At 41.7% G+C, this 25,955-nt stretch overlaps 1 protein-coding gene across 1 annotated transcript in view; it reads left to right on the top strand.

Annotated features, from left to right (window-relative positions):
• itga9 (integrin, alpha 9) overlaps positions 1 to 25,955 on the top strand; it is a 430,612-nt gene that overhangs the window by 66,798 nt on the left and 337,859 nt on the right. Inside the window, exons 5-7 of the mRNA XM_063054766.1 lie at positions 5,891 to 5,958; positions 13,851 to 13,980; positions 19,353 to 19,438. Coding sequence (XP_062910836.1) covers positions 5,891 to 5,958; positions 13,851 to 13,980; positions 19,353 to 19,438 — 284 coding nt within the window. The remainder of the gene's footprint in view (positions 1 to 5,890; positions 5,959 to 13,850; positions 13,981 to 19,352; positions 19,439 to 25,955) is intronic.

Here is a 25,955-nt window from a genome sequence, read left to right as displayed (position 1 = left end):
TCTGTAAATATCTGAAAAAATGTGATCTAGGCAAATTATATTTATTAGACAACTGCTCAAGGGACATGAGACAATTATCCATGAATAAATCACGAAAACATATTATTCCCTTGGTTTTCCATAAAAGAAAAGCTTGATCAGTTCTGGATGGTTGGAAGAAAAAAATTGGATATAATAGGACTTGATAGGATAAATTTATTCAATCCAAAAAATTTACGAAATTGAAACCATATTTGTATTGTGTGTTTAATTATTGGATTAATCGTTTGTTTATTCAGTTTAGTAAGTGCAAAGGGAAGCTAAGCCCCTAAAATAGAAGCCAATGAGAACCCCTGTACAGACTCATACTCGAGGTTCATCCATCGTGGACATTGAATTTCATCCAAATCTTGCGTCCAGAATGTTAGGTACCGAATATTAATTGCCCAATAATAGAATCTAAAGTTTGGCAATGTCAAACCGCCATCCTTTTTGATTTCTGTAAATATTTCTTACTTAATCTAGGATTTTTATTCTGCCATATATATGAAGAAATTTTAGAATCAATAATATCAAAAAAGGATTTGGAGATGAAGATTGGTACTGCCTGAAATAGATACAGAAATTTAGGTACATAAATTCCTAATAGCAAGTTGTATTTTCTATCTTAAATTTTTGGGCAGTGTTATATGAATTCTGTAAGTGGAATGGCTGTTGTGCAGGGGTTGCCTGTATTCAGCAAGCTGGCTTCAACAGTTTTTTGTGGTGGAGAATTCCACAGTTTCATCACCTTCTGAGAAATTACTCCTCTTAAGTGTTTTGCCCTGTATCTTGAGACTGTGATTGCTGGTTCCATAAACCTCAGTCAAGGGAAGTATCTGGCCCGTCAAGCCCTGTCAGAATTTTGTAAGTTTTAAAGATCCCTGGGTATAGGTGTAATCGATCCAATCTCTGTTCATAAGACAGTCCTAATATCCCGGGAATCATTTTGGTGAACCTTTGTAGTATGTCCCCTTTGGCAAGTGTGTATTTTCTTTGGTAAGGAGATTAAAGCAGCACGCGATACTTGAAGTGCCATCTCACCCAAGTTCTGAAAAATGGTAGCAAGGCATTTTGTTGCTGAACTCAAAGCCTCTTGGGGTGAAGATCAACTTATCATTTTCTTGTCAGTCCCGATTCAAGCAGGTACATCCTGTGTTTTTCCCCAGTCTACAGCCCTTAAGCAGTACTTTGCCATTCTGTTTTCGTTTTTTAAAAAAATGACTCCACGTTGTACTGTTTCTGCTGTGCATTTGCCCAGTTGTTCAACTAGTCTAAATTGCATTCTCCTCCTCACTCTCAAATCCACTTCATTCCATCATGTCAGGAAACCTATTACATTTGGTTGCCTCATCCAAATTATTGATATTCAGCATATTAGATTTTTGTTCTATTTTAATTTATGGGCAGCAAAGTCAACTGAAAATGTATTGTCATTGGACTGTATACCATCTAGAGATTGTTTTTTTTGCAGGCACTTACAAAAAAACAAGAATTACGATAGAGTTTAATAAAATAAAACTACATAAACAAAGACTGACAAACAACCAATGTGCAATGTGCCAATAAAAAAAATAATGAGTTGTAAAGAGTCCCTGAAAGTGAGCCTGTAGCTTGTAGTTCAGAGCAGTGATGATTGAAGTTATCCATGCTCCTTAGGAGCCTGAGGGTTGTAGGATAATAACTATTCCTGAGTCTGGTAGTGTAGGCCCTAAGGCTTCTGTACCACCTGCCTGATGGTGAGAAGAGAGCATGGCTTGGATGGCGGGTTTCTTGATGATGGAGGCTGCTTTCTTGTGGCACGCTCCATGTAAATGTTTCAAAGTTTCAAAGGTACATTTAATGTCAGAGAAATGTATACAATTTACATCCTGAAATTCTTTTTCTTTGCAACCATCCATGAAAACAGAGGAGTGCCCCAAAGAATGAGAACCCCCAAATGTTAGAACCCCAAAGCCCCCCCCAGCTCCCCCCTCCCACATGTAAGCAGCAGCAAAGCAACGATCTACTCCCTCCCCACCAGCAAAAAAAAGCATTGGTGACCCATCCCCGAGCACTCAAGTGTGCATCAATAAAGACACGGACTTGTGTAACCCCAAAGACTACTCGTTCACCCGGTAAATGTGCTCAAGTTTGAAGCAGGGATCCTTGTCATTTTGCATCTTTGGTGGATATATGCTAATCACAACACCATATTAGATTAGATTAGATTATGAGGACACACAGTCCTCTTTTATTGTCATTTAGTAATGCATGCATTAAGAAATGATACAATGTTCCTCCAGTTTGATATCACAGAAACACAAGACAGACCAAGACTGAAAAACTGACAAAAACCACATAATTATAACTTATAGTTACAACAGTGCAAGCAATACTGTAATTTTATAGAAGAACAGACCATGGGCACGGTAAAAAAAAAGTCTCAAAGTCTCTCGAAAGTCCCAACATCTCACGCAGACGGTAGAAGGAAGAAAACTCTCCCTGCCATGAGCTTCCAGCGCTGCAAACTTGCGGATGCAGCATCCTGGAAGCACCTGACCACAATCCGACTCTCAGTCCGTCCGAAAACTTTGAGCCTCCGACCAGCCCTCCGACATCGAGCACCATCTCTGCCGAGCACTTCGACCCCATCCCTGGCCGCCAGCAACAGCCAAAACCGAGGATTTGGGGCCTTCCCTCGGGAGATTCTCGATTGCACAGTAGCAGCGGCAGCAAACCAGGCATTTCAGAAGTTTCTCCAGATGTTCCTCCGTGCTTCTCACATCCGTCTCCATCAAATCAGGATTGTGCATGGCCCCTATTTAACAAATACGATATTTCACCGCAGAGGCCGCGAGCGCTGCGTCACGTCGCCATCTTCTCCTCCCTCAATGTGCTAATCACAACACCATATTTATTTACATCAGCAGTTGGAGATAGATGTGGCTGAATATTGCATACAGTCTAGTTTGAAGCAGAAGAATTTGGGCACTCCTGTGCTAAGCATCTATCTTCCATAATAGATGATGGGTGTAACTCTACATAGGGTAATAATCTTATCATTACATAGAATGTGGCCCTCTGCACCATCTAGCATTTCCCCTTTATCATATTCCACTGTGGCCTGGTAAGTTACTCTCCTTCGCCTTTTGATCTTCTGTCAAAATTTATGGTCACTGATTTATCTGCTTGCATGCCTTTTGGATGTGAGAAGAGACAGAAAGACCCAGCAAGTGTGTTGAAGGGGAAACATTTAAGTTCTCAAAGACAGCAGCTGAGATCAAGATTCTGTTTCTGTCTGTCTCTGTCTGGTCTACCCAGCTGAAAGTTAATAGGTTGAAAGTTTATTTTGCTGGTGAATTTCACAGCTAATGCACTTACACAAACCTTCCAATGTCAGAAACTGGGGGTGCAAAAGGATCACTGAATTATGCCACACAGCAATGGGACCTTTCAGCCACCTCATCTGACCATGATACTAATCCCATTCACCTGCATCAGGCACCTAATCCTCTGCACTTTTCCTATCCAAGTAGCCATCCAAATACAAATTGGGTGCTGTAATTGTATTTGCCTTGACCACTGCCTCTGACAGCTCATTCCAGCTAACCGCCACCCTATGTAGAAAAACTTACTCCTTTCAGTTTATCCCCTCTCACTGAAAAGATGGGTGCTTTAGTTGGGGATTGTTTTGCCCTGAGAAAAAGATTCTTGACTCCCTATCCTCTCTGTATGGCTCATAATTTCATAAACTTCAGCCTCCTATGTTCCTGTGAGAATAAACCCTGTCTATCGAATCATTCCTTATAACAACAACCCTCCTTTCCAGGCATTGTGCTGCTAAATCCTTCTGCCCTCTCCCCATAGCTGCCACATTTTATTATTTATTAATTTGGAGATACAGTGTGGAACAGGCCCTTGTGGACCAATGAGCCGTACTGCCCAACAACCCACCTATTTAACTCTTGCCTAATCACAGGACAGTTTACAATGACCGATTAACCTGTGAGCTAGTACGTCTTTGGACTGTAGGAGGAAATGGAGGCACCTGAAGGAAATGCGCGCGAAGGGCGTACAAACTTCTTACAGGCATCACTACAACTGAACTCTGATGCCGCAAGTTGTAATAGTGTTGCTCTAACCGCTACGTTACCATGGCGATCCACATCCTTGCAGTGTGGCAACCAATCCTGTACACAATACCCTAGTGCAACCTGATCAGTGTTTACAACTACAACATGATGTACCAAATCTTACACTTTATGCCTCAGCAAACCAAGTATCTTCTTCAATACCCTTTTCACATGTGTCACCACTTTCAGAGAACCTTGCACCCCAAGGGCTTTCTGTACATTAATGCTCCTAACATTTCTGCTCCTAAGATAACTGTGCGTATACTACCAGAAGCTGACTTTCCAGTTATTAGTTCAGAGTTGTCTGGATTAAATGTTATTTGACACAATTCCTCTACAAGAGGACCACAACCTTGCTGTAGAGTTTTGAGGCTTGTGTGCCTGAATGACCTGGAGAGCTATGATGTCTGAAGTCAGAGCCGTGTGCTTTGGCTCAGACCAGACATCAGACTGGGGAAGAAATGAAGTGGCTATGACTGTGGAATGATTGTTGATGCCAGACAGGGTGGTTTGAGTATCTGAGAAACTACAGATCTCCTGAGATTTTCATGTACACCAGTCTCTAAAGTTTACAGAGAATGGTGTAAAAAAACAAAAGCACATCCAGTGAGCAGTCTGTGGGAGAAAATGCCTTGCTAATGGGAAGAGTCAGAGGAGAATAGCTAGACTGATTCAAACTTGACAGGAAGGTGACTCAAATAACCACGCCCTACAACAGTGGTGTGCAGAAGAGCATCTCTGAATGCACAACACATTGAACCTTGAAGTGGATGGGTGACAACAGCAGAAGACCATGAACATACACTCAGTGGCCACTTTATTAGGTACAAGAGGTAACAATTTAGTTAAGAATATAGAAAATATAATTATTAGGTTTGCAGATGACACAAACCTCCAAGAGGACCACAACCTTGTTATGACATAGAGGCTTGTATGCCTCAATGACTGGAGAGCTATGCTGGCTGGAGTCAGGGCTTTATGCTTTGGCTTTTGTAGGGTCACCCATACCAAACAGGTCAAAGGGTAGAGGCCAGACTAAGAGTGGACCACTGGTCCTCCAGGCTCGGGGGCTCAGCTCAGGGCTAACAATATCAGAGATGGAGGGCTTCATAGCTGTCCAATCACCAGTGGTGTAAGGGGCAGAAAGTTCCACAATTCCATCAAATGTCCCAGTTGATCTAAGTCCCATTATAGCCTTGAGTAAACACCTTCGCTATCCGTGCCTTAACAATTATACATGCCTCCTGCATTCTCATTCAAGCTATTTTATGTATATCGAAAACTACTAAGGTGTCAGCATTGATTCCTATGGTACATTGCTTGTTACAGATTTATAATCATAAAAACACTCGTCTATCACTACCCTCTGCCTCATATTCTGAAGTAAATTTTAGATCCAATTTGCAAATGCGTCCTGCATCTCTTGAGCCTTAACCTACTGGACCAGCCTAGTGTGCATGTCAAAAGTCTTTATGATGTCCTTCTAAATCCATATAAACATTATCTTCTGCTCTCTCTTCATGAACTTTCTTGGTTACGTCAAATGCTGTTGATTTTTGTAGAATTGGCCAGAATTTTAGTTTTTACAGTGTGTGGGACCTGAGTGATTTGGGCAATATATTGCATTGCGCACAATACACAAATATCCATATGATTTTCTTTGGTGTCATGAAGCACCATAGAACATTAGTTTTTAGAACATTGACAGCATCTTCGTAGCAAGTGTTCAGTAACTAATCATAATGTTTTTTCTGCAGAATATAAGAAGAAATATGGAGAAGAACATGGTTCCTGCCAAGCTGGGATAGCAGGCCACTTTGCTGAAGTAGGTCGCCCATCTTCCTGTTTTATGGAAATTGATTAGATTTGTTTAGCCAATGGTTCTTCGTACCTTGGATGGAGTTTCAGTACATTCCACAATGATCCTGTAAATATTTGTAAATACAGTGGATTCTGGTTAATTGGACCATTGGCTAATAGGGGCAACGGATCATTTAGTACAACTCTTGAAGAATGAAAACACCTTCGCTATCCGTGCCTTAACAATTATACATGCCTCCTGCATTCTCATTCAAGCTATTTTATATATATCGAAAACTACTAAGGTGTCAGCATTGATTCCTATGGGACATTGCTTGTTACAGATTTATAATCATAAAAACACTCGTCTATCACTACTATTACTTTCAGCAAAGAAAGATATTGCCAGGATTCTCGTCATTTATTTGGGACACTAGGCCACTTAATTGGTTCTAACTAGCGTCAGTTGCGCGAACTTGTGTGACCATTAGACACTGCACAGTCTAGGAGGAACAGTTTATAAATAGCAAGCAGAGTTTGTTTGTCAGTGATAGTTAGCAAGAAATAAGCAGTAAGACAAAACTGAACCGTTTTGTTCACTGTGGTTTTAGGCATTCTGGCTTGAGATGCCAGAAATGGTCAAGAGTGAAAATGAAACGATTTCACTACTTCAACAAGTTTGGGACTACAAAGAATTTGAAGGTGTCAATAATCATCTTGGATTTTACAATGAAAATGAAGATTTGGAGGATGCAATTATTGGTAGCATTATAGGAAGGCAACCCACATCAAAGTTGCTGGTGAACGCAGCAGGCCAGGCAGCATCTCTAGGAAGAGGTACAGTCGACGTCTGGGGCCAAGACCCTTCGTCAGGACTTCGCCCGAAACGTCGACTGTACCTCTTCCTGGAGATGCTGCCTGGCCTGCTGCGTTCACCAGCAACTTTGATGTGTGTTGCTTGAATTTCCAGCATTTGCAGAATTCCTCGTGTTAGAGGAAGGCAGTCCATTATCTATACTAAGTGTCTCTGTTGATTTTATTCATTACATACAATGGATGAATTTCTCTGTCGATAACTATTAGGAGCTAATACAGTTTTTTATAGTACTGTAGTACTATTGGTAGTGTTCTAATTTGTTCTTTATTTCATTTAAATAGTTTGTTACTCAGTTTCTGTTTTTAGACCTTCTTAACTATTTCCAGGGAACCTTGGATAATTGGGGCAACCGCTTAATTGGTCCAAAATGTACTGGTCCTTATGAGTTCCAGTTAACCAGAATACACTGTATATGTTTCATAAAATTCTTTGGGTTCTCAAACTAGTTCTGCGGTGAAAGCACAGTTTTTAGACCCAGAAGTAGACAGAATCCATACCTCTGTTAGAAATGTCAAATTCTACAGGACATAGCTTTAAGGTGAGAGAGGGAAAGTTAAAAAGCGATGAGCAGGGTAAGCTGTTTATACAGAGTGTTAGGTGTCTGAAACACACGCTGCCAGGGATGGTGGTGGAAGCAGATCCCATAGTGTATTTAAGAGTAATAATGGACACGTAAGGAGTGGAGGAGGTCACTTTATGAGGTACACCTGAACACCTCGTTAATGCAAATCTAATCAGCCAATCATGTGGCAGCAGCTCTGTGCATAAAAGCATACAAACGTGCTCAGGAGGTTCAGTTGTTGTTCAAATCAAACATCGGAATGGGTGAGAAATGTGATCTAAGTGACTTTGAGCATGGAATGATTGTTACTACCAGACGGGGTATCTTAAAAGCTGTTGATCTCCTGCAATTTTTCACGCACAACAGTCTCTAGAGTTTACAGAGAATGGTGCGAGAAACAAGAAAATAACAATCAGCGAGCAGCAGATCTGTGGGCAAAAATTCCATGTTAATGGGAGAAGTCACAGGAGAGTGGCGAGACTGGTTCAAGGTTACAGGAAGGAGACTTAAATAACCACGCCTTACAACAGTGGTGTGCAGAAGAGCACCTCTGAATGCACAACATGTTAAACCTTGAAGTGGATGGGCTATAGCAGCAGAAGACGGTACCAGGTTCCAGTTGTGTACCTAATAAAGTGGCCACTGGGTGTATGTTAAAGAATGGAGCTGAATCTAGGAGGAACGGTTCATCAGTTTGCAGGAACACCAGTGGTATTGTTGGTAGTCATAGGCTATAGTACAATATTGATCTGTTGGGAAGACGGGCAGAGCAATGGTAGATGGAATTTAATCCTGACAAACGCAGGCTAATTTTCCTTGGGAAGTCTTCGTCGAAGGCTCTGGGCCCGAAATGTCGACTGTACCTCCTCCTATAGATGCTGCCTGGCCTGCTGCGTTCACCAGCATTTTTTACTGTGTTGCTTCTTCCCCTCTGATATCAGATTTCGGAATGGACATTGAACCGATGAGCAATACTTCTACTTTGTTTTGCACAAATTAGTTAACTTTTTAATATAGAATTGACACGTGGAATTGTGACGTTATAGCAATTAGTGAAACTTGGCTACAGGACGGGCAGGACTGGCAGCTTAATATTCCAGGGTTCCGATGTTTCAGATGTGATCGAGGCAGAGGAATGAAAGGTGGGGGAGTAGCATTGCTTGTTAGGGAAAATATTACAGCAGTGCTAAGGCAGGACAGATTAGAGGGCTTGTCTACTGAGTCCTTATGGGTGGAGCTGAGAAACAGGAAAGGTATGGCCACATTAGTGGGATTGTATTACAGACCACCCAATAGTCAACGAGACTTGGAAGAGCAAATCTGCAGAGAGATAGCAGGCAACTGCAGGAAACATAAAGTTGTGGTGGTAGGGGATTTTAATTTTCCATATATTGATTGGGGCTCCCATACTGTTAAGGGTCTAGATGGTTTAGAGTTTGTAAAATGTGTTCAGGGAAGTTTTCTAAATCAATATATAGAGGGACCAACTAGAGGGGATGCAATATTGGATCTCCTGTTAGGAAATGAGTTAGGACAAGTGACGGAAGTCTGTGTAGGGGAGCACTTTGGTTCCAGTGATCATAACACCATTAGTTTCAACTTGATTATGGACAAGGATAGATCTGGTCCTAGGGTTGAGGTTCTGAACTGGAAGAAGGCCAAATTTGAAGAAATGAGAAAGGATCTAAAAAGCATGGATTGGGACAGGTTGTTCTCTGGCAAAGATGTGATCGGTAGGTGGGAAGCCTTCAAAGGAGAAATTTTGAGAGTGCAGAGTTTGAATGTTCCTGTCAGGATTAAAGGCAAAGTGAATAGGAATAAGGAACCTTGGTTCTCAAGGGATATTGCAACTCTGATAAAGAAGAAGAGGGAGTTGTATGACATGTATTGGAAACAGGGAGTAAATAAGGTGCTTTAGGAGTATAAGAAGAGCAAGAAAATACATAAGAAAGAAATCAGGAGGGCTAAAAGAAGACATGAGGTTGCCTTCGCAGTCAAAGTGAAGGATAATCCAAAGAGCTTTTACAGGTATATTAAGAGCAAAAGGATTGTAAGGGATAAAATTGGTCCTCTTGAAGATCAGAGTGGTCGGCTATGTGCGGAACCAAAGGAAATGGGGGAGATCTTAAATAGGTTTTTGCATCTGTATTTACTAAGGAAACTGGCATGAAGTTTACGGAATTAAGGGAAACTAGTAGTGAGATCATCAAAACTGTACAGATTGATAAGGAGGAGGTGCTTGCTGTCTTGAGGAAAATTAAAGTAGATAAATCCCCGGGACCTGACAGGGTGTTCCCTTGGACCTTGAAGGAGACTAGTGTTGAAATTACAGGGGCCCTGGCAGAAATATTTAAAATGTTGCTGTCTACAGGTGAGGTGCCGGAGGATTAGAGAGTGGCTCATGTTGTTCCGTTGTTTAAAAAAGGATCAAAAAGTAATCCGGGAAATTATAGGCCGGTAAATTTAACGTCGGTAGTAAGTAAGTTATTGGACGGAGTACTAAGAGACAGAATCTACAAGCATTTGGATAGACAGGGACTGATTAGGGAGAGTCAACATTGCTTTGTGCGTGGTAGGTCATGTTTGACCAACCTATTGGAGTTTTTCGAGGAGGTTACCAGGAAAGTGGATGAAGGGAAGGCAGTGGATATTGTCTACATGGACTTCAGTAAGGCCTTTGACAAGGTCCCGCATGGGAGGTTAGTTAGGAAAATTCAGTCACTAGGTATACATGGAGAGGTTGTAAATTGGATTAGACATTGGCTCAATGGAAGAAGCCAAAGAGTGGCAGTAGAGAATTGCTTCTCAGAGTGAAGGCCTGTGACTAGTGGTGTGCCACAGGGTTCAGTGCTGGGTCCATTGTTATTTGTCATCTATATCAATGATCTGGATGATAACGTGGTAAATTGGATCAGCAAGTTTGCTGATGATACAAAGATTGGAGGTGTAGTAGACAGTGAGGAAGGTTTTCAGAGCCTGCAGAGGGACTTGGACCAGCTGGAAAAATGGGTTGAAAAATGGCAGATGGAATTTAATACAGACAAGTGTGAGGTATTGCACGTTGGAAGGACAAACCAAGGTAGAACATACAGGGTTAATTAAGGCACTGAGGAGTGCAGTAGAACAGAGGGATCTGGGAATACAGATACAAAATTCCCTAAAAGTGGCGTCACAGGTAGATAGGGTCGTAAAGAGAGCTTTTGGTACATTGGCCTTTATTAATCAAAGTATTGAGTATAAGAGCTGGAATGTTATGATGAGGTTGTATAAGGCATTGGTGAGGACAGATCTGGAGTATTGTGTTCAGTTTTGGTCACCAAGTTACAGGAAGGATATAAATAAGGTTGAAAGAGTGCAGAGAAGGTTTACAAGGATGTTGCCGGGACTTGAGAAACTCAGTTACAGAGAAAGGTTGAATAGGTTAGGACTTTATTCCCTGGGGCGTAGAAGAATGAGGGGAGATTTGATAGAGGTATATAAAATTATGATGGGTATAGATAGAGTGAATGCAAGCAGACTTTTTCCACTGAGGCAAGGGGAGAAAAAAACCAGAGGACATGGGTTAAGGGTGAGGGGGGAAAAGTTTAAAGGGAACATTAGGGGGGGCTTCTTCACACAGAGAGTGGTGGAAGTATGGAATGAGCTGCTAGACGAGGTGGTAAATGTGGGTTCTTTTTTAACATTTAAGAATAAATTGGACAGATACATGGATGGGAGGTGTATGGAGGGATATGGTCCGTGTGCAGGTCAGTGGGACGAGGCAGAAAATGTTTCGGCACAGCCAAGAAGGGCCAAAAGGCCTGTTTCTGTGCTGTAGTTTTTCTATGGTTCTATGGTTCTATATTACTATGCATTACAATATGCTGCTGCCACATAACAGCAAATTTTACGAAATATGTCAATGATATTAAACCTGATTCTGATTCTGGCGTTAAAATATGAGTCAAGGTGATCAATAATTCTGAAATTCCATTGAGTTACGAAGCTATTGAAGCACGAGGTGCTAATTGAGTAAGTTCTTTCCTTTATTTCCTTTCTAGAAATTCTTTTCAACAAGCATGTCCTGCTTTGCTTTCTTATAAGTGGGGTTGTGATTGCAGGGAGAATTTCAAAATTGTACCAATGGTTACAGTTCAACTGTTTTGCACTAAACTGTGCAGCTACAAATTAGGAATTGAATAGTGAGGAAAAGGAGAAGCAAAACATGGTTCCCTGTTCCTTTTGTTTGTAAGAACAATTGCTGTAGAGACTTTGTTTGTTCAACTGTTTTGTGCTGACAGTTTCTTTGCAAATGACACAGTTTATCTTCCTTTTATGTTTTAAGCTTTTGTTATCTCTGCAAATATCGCTTTCGTCACCTTGTCATCCGTTGTTTTATTAGCGGCATTAGAAGACCCTCTGAATGTTTTTTCTTTCACTGAGGATGCTGCTGCTCTTTTGCTGAGTTAAAGGAAAATATTATTAATGCAGATGTGCCACTTCAGAACCCATCGGAAGGGCAGAAACCTTTTCTGAGATTAAAAACTCTTCAACATCTGCTTCCTGCTGAAGTTCACACTGGAAATCAATCCTAGTTATGGCACTCCTTACCTGCAGGAAAATGATAATAAACAGAACCAGGCTTCAATTGCTGGCATGCTGTACTGTTCTTAATGATTTCACACACAGCATCATCAGTTATACAAGTTTACAGAAGGTTTGTTGAAAGCAGCCAAAGGGCAGATGCAGGCAGAGGTTTATAAACAGCTGCTTACATTTATCTCTTGTTATTTTCCCAATGTATTTGTTAGTAAGCTACCTTCTATGTAAACTTTCAAAACATCTTTATAGTTGCTTTTCAGTTGGAATTGAATCTGCCTTGGGTAATTAGAATGGAGAATGAAGAACAGGCACGTGGTAAAAGGCTCTTCAACCCACGACGTTGTGCCAAATAAGACCTGATCCCTTCTGCCTGAATATCCATTCATTATCTGCATACTCATATACCTATTGTCTTTGTTTGCCCATTATGCCACTGGCGTTTAGGGCAGCAATGAAGGTCCTCCATCTCTGGGAGCGTTCATAGCTTTCTTCATTGTGCCAGTAGCTTCCTCTCGGTTTTCACTACTGTCAGTCACGCAAGTCCTGGGTGGAGACTCGAGAGTACTGCACACAGATGTAGAAAGATTCTTCATTGCTGTTTCTGTAACAGTTTTGTTTGACTAGTCAGGGTTGTTAGCCCTGAGCTGAATCCCCCAAACCGGGAAGATCAGTAGAACAGTTTTGGTCTGGCCTCTACCATTTCACCTGTTTGGGATGGGTGACCCTACCAACAGCCAAAGCCTAAAACCTTGACCTCTGACAGCATAGTTCTGTGGGTCATTGATGCATACCAGCCTCCAAACCACGACAAGGTTGTGGTCTTGTTGGAGGATGTACGTATCTGAAGTGTCTCTGCCATATCTGCCTCTGCCATCGCACTGGCAATGCATTCCGGGCATGCACCATTCTGTGTTTTTAAAAAAGCTTGCTCTACACATCTCCTTTGAGCTTTCCCCACTCTTTCCTTTAGTGCACGCCTTCTAGTGTAAGATATTTTGACGCTGGGGGAGGGGTATCATCTTTCTCTTCTGCGTGTGCCTCTCATAGCTTTATACAGTTCTATCAGGTCCGCACTCAGCCTCCGCTGCTCCAGAGAAAACAACCCAAGTTTGTCTCAACTTCTTATAGCACATAACAAGATAGAATTTTTCCTCCTTTTTAAAGATGCACATTAATATATGTTGAAATCCATACTTAAACTATTTTATTATTTTTAATCTAAGAATGGGTATCTCAGGAAAAAAAATTAGTCCTCTAGCTATAAATAGCTAATTTAAATTGCTGGAAGTGACGAAAGTACTCAGCCATTTCAAAGTTCAAAGTCCATTTATTATCAAAGTATGTATACATCAAGCAACCTTGAGATTGTCTCCTTACAGGCAGCCACAAAAAAGAAACCCAAAAGGACCTATTAAAAAAGGAAAATTGACCACCCAGTGTGCAGGGAACAAAAAACAAATCAAGTAAACATAAATGCAAGCAAATAACTTTCTGAACTGAAGCCTAGAAAGAGAGTCCAATTACCAGTTTAATTTGTTTACAGTGCTTGAATTGTTAGGTAATTATGTATTTTTCACAGGCAATATCATTCTAATCCACGCCTACCAATGTCTGCACATCCAAATAACTCTGAGCAGCTGCAGCCAGTGAAAACTCAGATTTCCTCTGAGGGGGTTATAAGTGAGGCTGGATTTGAGCTAAATGTGTTTTTTATAAAATAAACTTTAACTGTTGCAGACATCTCAATTATTTGTAACACAGTCATGTATGATGGTTTGGCTAATTTCTACTAAATTGGTAACTCACACCGCTGTCTTAATTTGTCATGATTAAGCATTAATTAAGTACAATACAGATATCTTCACTCAAATGGGTTAACATCCATTTTATTTTGTAGGACCTTGTTGTAATGGGAGCACCTGGATCATACTACTGGACTGGTACAGTGAAAGTTTACAGTTTGAAAGATGGCAAAAATTATCATTTTGAGGATACAGGTTTTGGGTCCAGCCACTACCGTTACCTGGGTAAGTAAAGAAAACCTTGCAAAATTCAAAGTGCATCTATTATTAAAGTATGTATACGTTAAACAACCTTGAGATTTGTCTCTTTTTAAAAAAGGAGGGAGAGAGAAACCGGGGAATTATAGGCCGGTTAGCCTAACGTCGGTGGTGGGGAAACTGCTGGAGTCAGTTATCAAGGATGTGATAACAGCACATTTGGAAAGCGGTGAAATGATCGGACAAAGTCAGCATGGATTTGTGAAAGGAAAATCATGTCTGACGAATCTCATAGAATTTTTTGAGGATGTAACTAGTAGAGTGGATAGGGGAGAACCAGTGGATGTGGTATATTTGGATTTTCAAAAGGCTTTTGACAAGGTCCCACATAGGAGATTAGTGTGCAAACTTAAAGCACACGGTATTGGGGGTAAGGTATTGGTGTGGGTGGAGAATTGGTTAGCAGACAGGAAGCAAAGAGTGGGAATAAACGGGACCTTTTCAGAATGGCAGGCGGTGACTAGTGGGGTACCACAAGGCTCAGTGCTGGGACCCCAGTTGTTTACAATATATATTAATGACTTGGATGAGGGAATTAAATACAGCATCTCCAAGTTTGCGGATGACACAAAGCTGGGTGGCAGTGTTAGCAGTGAGGAGGATGCTAAGAGGATGCAGGGTGACTTGGATAGGTTGGGTGAGTGGGCAAACTCATGGCAGATGCAATTTAATGTGGATAAATGTGAAGTTATCCACTTTGGTGGCAAAAATAGGAAAACAGATTATTATCTGAATGGTGGCCGATTAGGAAAAGGGGAGGTGCAACGAGACCTGGGTGTCATTATACACCAGTCATTGAAAGTGGGCATGCAGGTACAGCAGGCGGTGAAAAAGGCGAACGGTATGCTGGCATTTATAGCGAGAGGATTTGAGTACAGGAGCAGGGAGGTACTACTGCAGTTGTACAAGGCCTTGGTGAGACCACACCTGGAGTTTTGTGTGCAGTTTTGGTCCCCTAATCTGAGGAAAGACATCTTTGCCATAGAGGGAGTACAAAGAAGGTTCACCAGATCACCAGATTGATTCCTGGGATGGCAGGTCTTTCATATGAAGAAAGACTGGATGAACTGGGCTTGTACTCGTTGGAATTTAGAAGATTGAGGGGGGATCTGATTGAAACGTATAAGATCCTAAAGGGATTGGACAGGCTAGATGCGGGAAGATTGTTCCCGATGTTAGGGAGGTCTAGAACGAGGGGTCACAGTTTGAGGATAGAGGGGAAGCCTTTTAGGACCGAGGTTAGGAAAAACTTCTTCACACAGAGAGTGGTGAATCTGTGGAATTCTCTGCCACAGCAAACTGTTGAGGCCAGTTCATTAGCTATGTTTAAAAGGAAGTTAGATATGGCCCTTGTGGCTACAGGGGTCAGGGGGTATGGAGGGAAGGCTGGGTTCTGAGTTGGATGATCAGCCATGATCATAATAAATGGCGGTGCAGGCTCGAAGGGCCGAATGGCCTACTCCTGCACCTATTTTCTATGTTTCTATGTCTCCTTACAGGCAGCCACAAAACAAAGAACCCTAGTAGAACCCATTTTTTAAAAAAAAGACATCAAACACCCAATGTGCAGAGAAAAAAAACAGATCATACAAATAATAGGAGTAAGCAAACAGCATTCAGAACTGAAGTTTTACAGAAGTGAGTTCACAGACGTGAAGCCAGGCCACAGCCTCTGTTCAGTGTAGCCTCTAGTAAAGGTCACCACCTGCTGCTGTAGAGCCGTGTTATCCTTGGAAACTTTTCATTTGATGAAGTGTTTCTTTTGTTCTTGATAAACATGGAGTGCTGGTGTCGAAATGTTGCAAAGCAGCTCTGACATTAGAATGACAGTATAACGGCACTGTGGTGTAGTGGTTAGCACAACGCTTTTGCAGTACAGGTAACCCTGGTTCAATCCTCCTGCTGCCTGTAAGGAATTCGTACGTTCTCCCTGTGAATCCGTGGATTTCCTCTGGGTGCTCCGGTTTCCTCCCACAGTCCAGTTGGTAGTTTAATTGGTCATTGTAAATTGTCCTGTGATTAAGCGAGGGTTAAATCTGAGGGATTGCTGGATGGCACGGCTCAGAAGGCTGGAAGAGCCGACTCCGTGCTGTGTGTCAATAAATAAATAAATTTATTTGCCTGGCCTATTGAGTTCCTGCAGCATTTTGTGTGTGTTGCTTGGATTTCCAACATCTGCAGATTTTCTCTGGTTTATGATTAGAAAGAAACTCTTCCTCAGATCTCTTCTAAACCTCTCAACCTTTACCCAAAACCAGTTCCCTCTAGTTTTAGATAATCCCACAGAAGGGAAAACTTCCCTCCTATGCCCCACATAATTTTGTTGACCTCCATCAAGTACCTCCTCATCTTACTTCTCTGCAAGGAATTAAAGCCCAGCTTTTCCTCTGCATCAAATCATATCCTTTTTATTGTGTACACAACACCCCAGTTCTGTGATGTACTTATTCGCTTCTTTTAAGGGCTCTAGCTAATGGAGGCAAGTGTCTGAAGTCATGAAGAAGGGTTTTGGTCCAAAACATTGGCTGTTTACTCTTGTCCAAAGATGCTGCCTGACCTGCTGAGTTCCTCCAGCATCTGTGTGTGTTGCTAAGTATCTGTTGTGCTTTCTTCGCTATCTCATCTTCCTGTTCTGCTGTCTTCAAGGAACTTTGGACTTGTAAACTGAGGTTCCTCTGTTTCTTAATGCTGTCTTGATCTCTGCCATTCACAGAGTATATCCTACTCTTATTAGTTATCCAAGAGTGCATCACCTTGCACATCAGGATTAAATCCTTTCTGCTATTGCTTGGCTGGCCTTAGAAAATGATCGGTATCATTCTGTATCTTATGACTATCCTCAACACTGTTGATTTTGTGCCATCTTTCTCACTTACTGCCCATTACGCTGCTGGTGTTTAGGGCAGCAAAGAAAGTCCTCTATCTCAGGTGGTGTTCAGGGCTTCCTTCATCACGTCAGTAGCTTCCTCAGTTTTCATGACTGTCAGTCATGCAAGTCCCGAGTGGAGACTCAGGAATACTGTCACACTCAGATATAGAAGGGTTCTTCATTGCTGTGTCCATAACAGTTTTGTTTTACCAGTCAAGGCTGTTGGCCCTGAGCTGAATCCTGAACCTGGAGGATCGGTGGACCACTCTTAGTCTGGCCTCTACCCTTTGACCTGTTTGGCTTGTGTGACCCTACTAAGAGCCAAAGCTGAAAGCCTTGACTCCAACCAATATAGCTTTCCAGGTAACTGAGGCACACAAGCCTCCAAGGTTGTGGTCCACTTGGAGGTTTGTGTCATCTGCAAACCCAGTAATTATATTTCCTATATTCTTAATGAAATTGTTCCCTTCTGTACCTCATAAAGTGGCCACTGAGTGTATGTTTGTGGTCTTCTGCTGCTGTAGCCCATCTGCTTCACGGTTCGACATGCATTCAACGGTGCACTTCTGCACACACCGCTGTTGTAAGGCGTGGTTATTTGAGTTGCCTTCCTGTCAGCCTGAACCAGTTGGGCCATTCTTCTCTGACATCTCTCTCTTTAACAAGGAATTTTTGCCGACATAACTGCTGCTCACTGATTGTTTCTTGTTGGTTTTTTTGCACCATTCTCTGTAAACTTTAGAGACGGTTGTGCATGAATATCCCAGGAGATGAGCAGTTCCAAGATACTCAAACCATCCCTGCTTGGCACCAACAATCATTTCACAGTCAACATCACTTAAATCACTTTCTTCCGCATTCTGATGTTGGCCTGAACAACAAGTGAACCTCTTGACCACGTCTGTATACTTTTTTGAGTTGCTGCCACATGATTGGCTGATTAGATAGTTGCATTAATGAAAGGGTGTATCTAATAAAGTGGCCAGTGAATGTAGTTTGGATTCCCTGCCCTCTTAACGGTTTTGAACATTTTATCAAAGAGTGAAGTCTAGGAGGACGATATCAGTCACTCTCCTATTCAGTAAATTTTATTACCTTCAAAAGTCCCATCAAATTGATTAGGCAGTACCTCTCCCTAACAAAGACCCCCATCAAGTTCCTTTGAATTCCCGCTTTTCCAAGTTCAGATTAAACTTTTCCATTAATCTTTTTCAATTAACTTTTGTTCCATGAAATTAATTATATCTGAACCAAAAATCATTCAATATTCTTGCTAGAAAATTTGCTTTTGTGGTAGGAGAGGTTTAAAACTAATTTTGCAGCCAATAGGACCTATGGTGGGCAAAGTTTAGTCAAATATGGAGAAAATCTATGTCAGTCCACTAGGCTGAGCAGACATTGGCGTGATAAAGCATGTGGGAGGATTGGAAGGCTAAACTGCATGCATTTTAATGCAAGGAACTTGACTGGTGAAGTAGATGAACTTGGAGTGTTGATTACACATGGGAGTATGTTACTGTTGCAATCAGTGAGACATGATTCGAAAAAGGGCAGGGCTGCCACCTCAGCATTCTGGATTATAGACGCTTTAGGTAAGAAAGGGGGTGGAATATGAAGAAGGAAGCCATTACTGCAGTCATGAGGAAAGACATCTTTACAGGATCTTTAGAGCATTGAATTTGGAAAAATTATTAGGTAGTTTGTTTGATATATACTACAGTCCTCCCAGAGTCAAGGGGCAGAATACAAGGTATCCAGGTTTACCAATGTCATGAAGATAAGAGGAAAGGCATGTTGTGATGACGACACTGAAAATGCAAAGAGACATTCAATGAGTGGGTGAAATCTTGAGTTTAAAGTAGCAAAAGGGAAAACCATGCACTTTGGTAAAAGGAATTAGAAGGTAGATTATGTGGAAAGAGATGACGAATGAGTGAAGCACAGATGTATCCAGGTGTTGTTGTGCACGAATTGTGAAAGGATAGTGGGCGGGTACGGCAAGGAGTGAGGGAAGCAAGGGACATGAGTTTAGAAAGAGGGAGGTTTTGTTTGAAAGCAACACCCAAAAGTCTGGAGAAGTTCAGCTGGTCAGACAGCATCTATGGAAATGAATAAACGGTCAATGTTTTGGGCCAAGACCCTTCTAAAGAACCTTTGCACAGGGTGTTAGTAAAATCTGAAATAATCTAGTGAATGGCAGGGCAGGCTTGAGGTGCTGTTTGTATTTTCTTAATTTCTTATGTTAGTCATAAAGTGATAGAAATAGGCCTTTGGCCTATGTTGAACTCTTCTGCATGTATGTTCTGAGTTGTGCTAATCCCATTTCTCCTGCACAGTGAAGTTTTTGCAATGCATTTCCTGAGTTGCTGTTAACTCTGACAAAATGGTATGGAAGTCTCTGAAACAATGGGCCATGGTAGCTTGAATCAGCTGGACTGCACATTTCTCATGCTCTTCTTTCTTCAACTAGGATACTCAGTGGCTACAGGCCACTTCACACAACCCAGTTCTTTGGAGATCGTAGGAGGAGCCCCGCAAGATGGAGGTGTTGGAAAGGTACTGATCCAAGGTTTTATAATCCATTTGATAGTCAGCTTTTACCATGTCATCACAGATGCCTGCATGATATCTACATACTACTAAAACTCTCATGTTCTGTATGTCTGTTTGTCTGTTTGTGACCTCCAATTAGTGCAAATGGTGCATTACAACAGCACTTTTTCTTGGCTAAATCGAATTAAAATGCGCTAACTTACAGAATGCAGGCAAAGTTCAGTGTTATATATTCGTATAAAATTGCTCATTCCCCAAAATCAACAGGCTCCCTTTTAACCCGAGAGCCGATCCTTCATCATGGAAATCAGGACGCGACAGCCCGACGCATGCACACGGCCAGCCTCAGCAGCGACACCTACCGGAGTAAAAGGGCAGGGCAGCTCTATTTCAAGGGGACACATTCTGCTAATCACCATCAGCATGTGCAGGATTGGGACAGATCAAACTGCCACCCATCAATAAGAGATAATTAAATTTTATTGTAATGACGTACTTCGAGACACCCATATAACCCTTGGCTGCAGTCAAAGGACAGTGGTGACTATATCACGTCCATTTAGGAGAGCGCCAACCACAGCATCAAGAATAATCAGCATCCTTTGGTGTTACTGCTTCGCATCTTCTATCCAGCATTCGGGTAAAAAAAAAGATCAGCCTAATTATGCCGTGTGGAAAGGGAAGGGGGACATTATGGTCAAGAGATGACGCCAAATGTCATCGGGAAGTGGCAAGGAGAGGGAGAGAACAAGAACTGGATGAGGCCAGGGCTGCACTACTCCAGGATCAAAGAGTCAGGACAAAAAAGATGAGAGAAGAAGGGACAGAGGAGGAGAGGCATGCACGTCTCCAGGGTCAGAGACAAAGAACAAATAGCAGAAGAGATGAAGAGGTGGGGGATGAAAGGGCTGCATGTCTCCAGAATGACAACGAGAGGCACAAGGGTGGCAGATAAACCAGAAATAATGCCATCAAAAGTGTCCTTCGTTAAAGGAGGAGCAGCTATATTTGCTTTGTTATGCGTCGTTCTTCTTTAATAAACTGAGGTTTTCTACTTCAGTTTCCAAAGCAAAGCGATACCAATAGCATTCAGGAAAATTTAATGTTCATTCTTGTCACATCAGACTGCACTACCCTTCTCTCAAAGGGTGCCCCGACGGGTCACGCCATAGTTTAGTACTGTATAAAGATAAATTTCTAGAAGCATTAATCTTCTTCAAAAGCAACTGAGGTTGTGTAATATGTGAAGCAATTTGTCAATGTTTATCTTCAAAATTTTTGTAGTGTTGAGAGTTTTACTGGAATTAATAGTCTTGGAACAGGCTAGATGCGGGAAGATTGTTCCCGATGTTGGGGAGGTCCAGAACGAGGGGTCACAGTTTGAGGATAGAGGGGAAGCCTTTTAGGACCGAGATTAGGAAAAACTTCTTCACACAGAGAGTGATGAATCTGTGGAATTCTCTGCCACAGCAAACTGTTGAGGCCAGTTCATTAGCTATGTTTAAAAGGAAGTTAGATATGGCCCTTGTGGCTACAGGGGTCAGGGGGGTATGGAGGGAAGGCTGGGTTCTGAGTTGGATGATCAGCCATGATCATAATAAATGGTGGTGCAGGCTCGAAGGGCCGAATGGCCTACTCCTGCACCTATTTTCTATGTTTCTATGTTTCTATCTGGGCCCAATTCTTGAAGAGCTGCCACAAATAGAAAGCTTTCGAGTTGTGTTCGGTTAATTCCTACTTTTATAAGTTATTCTAGCAAATAACATTTTCCTTAATGTCAACAAGATGAAGGAAATGGTTATCAACTTCAGGAAAACTCAAACCACTCACACCTCCCTTTACATTGGCGGTATGGCAATGGAAATTGCAAACATTTTCAAACTCACGGCAGTGCACATCTCTCACAACCTCTCATGGTCCCAGAACACATCCTACACAGTAAAGAACGCTCACCAACGCCCCTGTTTTTTGAGGAGGCTGAAGAGAGTTGGATTTTGTACATCTGTACTCATGTCATTCTACAGATGCGCAGCAGAGAGCATCCTGGCAAGCTGTTTTACTGCTCGGTACAGAAACTGCACTGCGGTGGGCAGGATGCCACTACAGCTGATAGTCAAAACTTCCCAATGCATCACTGGCTCCAACCTACCCGCTGTCAAGGAGCATTTATACAGAATGGTGCCGGAGAAAGGCGTGTAACGTCAGAAAGGATCCCACAAACCCTGGTCATGGACCGTTTGTCCCACTTCCGTAAGGGAGGAGGCTACATAGCATCCACATCAGGACCACCAGACTCAAAAATATTTACTTTCCCCATGCAGTAAGTCTGATCAATACCTCCATCCACACTCCACCACTACTTTATTATTCCCTGTCAGTCACCTTGTGTTCAGCCTGGCATCACTTTATGAAAATATATTCAATCTATGCTCATAAGCTATCTTATGTATTTATATTTATTGTATGTGTTTTGGTATTATTGTTGTGTTCTTTATCTTTGTATTTTTCTTCATGTTACATCGGATCTGGAGTAACAATTATTTTGTTCTCCTTTACGCCTGTGTACAGGAAATGACATGAAACCATCTTTAATCTTGAACCTTCAAGTCAAAGCTATTTCTAGTGTTGGTCCTGTTAGACTAGCTCTAACATAAAACCAAATTGAGCTGGAGATTGATAATGTGATTTGTTGATAATTTTGAAGATAGATCTCATTGTGCTGCCCCTTTTGGAATGTTTATGAAATTAATTTACTGTTTACATTTGGAACAAATCCGTCAATTAGGAAGATGTTAATGCTAATTGAGGGAGAGGGAGCTACCCAGACTAATCTCAGATTCCAGCTTAGTTTCATGCCCCTGCAAGGCACTGCTCTTCAAATACACCTTGAAATATTTAAAACATGGTGAAGGTGCCTGCATTGACACTGCAATTCTACACTGCCATCGTAGAGAGCCTCCTCATGACAGTCATTACTGTCTGGTTAGGTGCAGCATCCTGTCACAATACATGAAAACTGCAGTAAACTGTCAGGACAGCAGAAATGGCTGCAGTCTACCATCGCTGCAGGACTTGTATGAGTCTAGGACAAAGATGTGGACAGAAAATATTATTGTAGACACTACCCGCCCTGCAAGCTGGCTCGTCCAAAAGCTCCTTTCCAGAAAGTGCCATGGGGTATTAGAGCAAAAACTTAACACCATCTTAAACGTTTCTTTCCCGAGGCAGTTCGTCTGATCAGCCATGCCAGTTAGCCTCTATTACCTCAGTCAATGCACTGTAAACACTTTAAATCACTTTTTATACTGTTGTTTACATTGTAAAAATGTGTCAGTGTTTATGTATTTATATACACTTGATTCCACATCCATACTTTAACCTCTAACTTGATTTTATATAATTCTTTATTCTCTCTAATAGCTCAATGTTCTTTTATGTTGCATGTTGCACCAACACACCACAGCAAATCCTAACACATGTAAATGTATATGGTGAATAAAGTTGATCCTTAATCCTTTCATGCAGTAACTTCTTGATCCCCGTTTCCCTCTAGGTAAAAACTACTTTTCTTCCCTCTCCTTTAATCTTTTTACTATGAACAGATGATAATAATAATACTATTACTAGGTAATGATAATACAGGTGGTCAGAAATGGAAAATTCTGCAAGGCGCTAGGAAGGTTCCCAGGTGATGTGTAGGTAGGTCTCTGCACACAGATCATTCCGAGAAGTGACATCACGTAGAAACTATTTTAAGAGAAGGCACACCATTAAACTTTTTAAGTGTAGCTGATAAAAATCTAACACGAAAACAAGTCTACAATGCTGATTGTTTTTATACCTTATATAAAACCTAAAAAAAAGGTGAAGTACAGATAGAAACACGGCATGGTAGGTGGAGACTGAACGCCTGCCACTGTTTGTTGTTGTTCAATGGCTGATTCAGCGATTCTCCCAATGCTGCTCTGCTGATTTTGTTAGCCTGCACACATTATATTCTCATTGTATTAATGGTATGTAATATGTTTTTACTTTCAGATACATTTGTGTGATGAACAAATGTAAGACAGAGGCTGCTTACCGGCAGCACATAAATTCAGAGTCAGAAGTGATGGTGATCCCAAGCTATCTCATTATGTGTTCCAAAATTTAAAAAAATCCAAACTACTTCTGCCCCCAAGTATTTTGGATAAAGGGTACTCAACATGTACAATAAATAAATAAGAATACTAATACATAATGCCAATTAAGAGAAATAAGTTTGTTTTCCTATTTACTCTGTCTTGGCTTTGCCTGATTTTAAATTCTTCATTTAGCTCCACTGTCAGACACATGATACAGGTTTCCTCCGCCATCCGAAGGTAGAGCATTCCTATGAAATGGTTCATAAGCCGGAATGTCATAAGGTGAAGAAGCAATTACCATTTATTTATATGGGAAAAATTTGTGAGTGTTCGCAGACCCAAAAAATAACCTACCGAATCATGCTAAGTAACACATAAAACCTAAAATAACAGTAACAGATAGTAAAAGCAGGAATGATATGATAAATACACACGCCTATATAAAGCAGAAATACTTTTCTACAATCATTGCCGCACTTTCCACCGTAGCGAAAATCTCACGCAAGCACTCTCGGCAGAAATACTCTCTCCAGTAACCTTTAAGCTATGAAGCTGCCAAATCATACCAAATAACACATAAAAATACACAGCCTATCTAAAGTAGAAATAATGTAGGTACAGTGTAGAATCACTTAACCAGAATCGGGAAGACAACGCCAAGCACACTGATGATGGTGTGTTAGGCTGAGTCGTCGGAGGTTGGAGTGGTGCAGTGGTCCCCAACCTTTAAGCCACGGACCGATACCGATCTGCGAAGCGTGCAGTGGTGCAGCGGTAGCAGGGATGCACCCAACACATCTTTAAGAAAAAAGCTGAAATAAACAAGCTAATTAATTAGGTGGCACCCGGCACGTAAATGTCGGCCCAGATCCGAGGCAACACAATCAGCAATCGCCTCTGATCTGGGCCGACATCTACGTGCCGGGCGGCACCTAATTAATTAGCTTGTTTATTTTGGCTTTTTTCTTAAAGATGTGTTGGGTGCGTCCCGGCTACCGCTGCATTCTCCACGACAACGTATCGGTGCGCGGCCCGGTGTTTGGGGTGGTGGGACACTGGGGTGTCATCTCATCGTCGTCTGTTTCCATCAGGGCAGGCAGGTCATCATCTTCTATGTCTACCTGCTTCGATGTCGAAGGTCGAGGTTCGTCGTCTGCTGTGGCTGATGTGGAAGGCTTGAAAAATGACAGTATGCTTGGCTGCTTAGCCTTGCACATTTTTCTATCATACAGTTCTTTGTAAGCACTCAAACCATCCTGCAAATATGCCCTAAACCTACGTACCCTTTCAAAATTAAAGTCATACTTTTCTGCAATAATTGCAGTGAAAATCTCACGCAGTTGCTTCACGTTCAGTTCCTGGATGACTTCACTTTCGGTCCGTTCGCTACTACATTCGGTTTCAATTGTTATTCTTTCCTCTTCCAATTGCATCAGCTCTTCATCTATCAGTTCTTGGTCATGGGATGCCAAAACCTCTTCAACATCATCTTCATCAACTTCCACAAGCCGAACTCACTTTGTTGTTACTTCGTTCACCACGATCGAAATGCTTAATTATGTCTAGTTTTACGCTAAGTGTAACACCCTGACGAGCTCTTTTAGGCTTTTCCGATACCTTAGGACTCATCTTGCTAATGGATGCTCAAAATAAGTCGACATAAAGCACAGATGCTCACAGGCACATGTTTAAGCAATGCCGGCTAGAATGCAGTTACGGGGGAGGAGCTTGGCTGCTCGGGGTGCATATTGCCTTTCTTCGTAACAGTGAAAACACCTTCTGTTCGCGAAAACAGGTAACTAATGTAGGTCTTTCGTAACAGCAAGGTGTCGTAAAGCGAACGTTCAAAAAGTGGGGGACACCTGTACCAGGAAAATCACTCTGGTTTATCCACAATTTTCCAGTTGCTGGCAATGTTCTGAATTGCTGATGGACATAGAACAGAGGACATTACTGCGCAGTACACGATGTTGTACCGACCTTTTAACCTATTCTAAATCAATCCAATCCTTCCCTCCCACACACATCTCCATTTTTCTATCGTAGTTATTTAGAGTAAATGTTTCATCCTGTGCTTGAAGATCACCCACCATAAATACATGCTGGGAAAATAACATGCTGGGAATGTTCCACTGACTCATTAAGACTTGCTTCAAGAAAATTTGAATGGCTACTTATGCTATTTTCTACATTAAAACAGATGATGCTGGAGATGCCCAGTATCAGATTTACGTTGACATTTCAGGTCAATAATCCTTTTTCAGAATATTATCCTGGAAAACTGTTTCTACTCTTGCCATATACACTGCTTGACCTGCAGAAAGTCCCCTACAATATCAGTTTTTATCCCATTATACAAGATCGCATTAACCAGTTCTATCATTTTGCAATAGACT

Source organism: Mobula hypostoma, chromosome 1 (genome assembly GCF_963921235.1).
Source record: "Mobula hypostoma chromosome 1, sMobHyp1.1, whole genome shotgun sequence".
Lineage (NCBI taxonomy): Eukaryota > Metazoa > Chordata > Chondrichthyes > Myliobatiformes > Myliobatidae > Mobula > Mobula hypostoma.
Note: the sequence above shows the minus strand (reverse complement) of the source record. Positions and strands in the feature narration are given on the sequence as shown.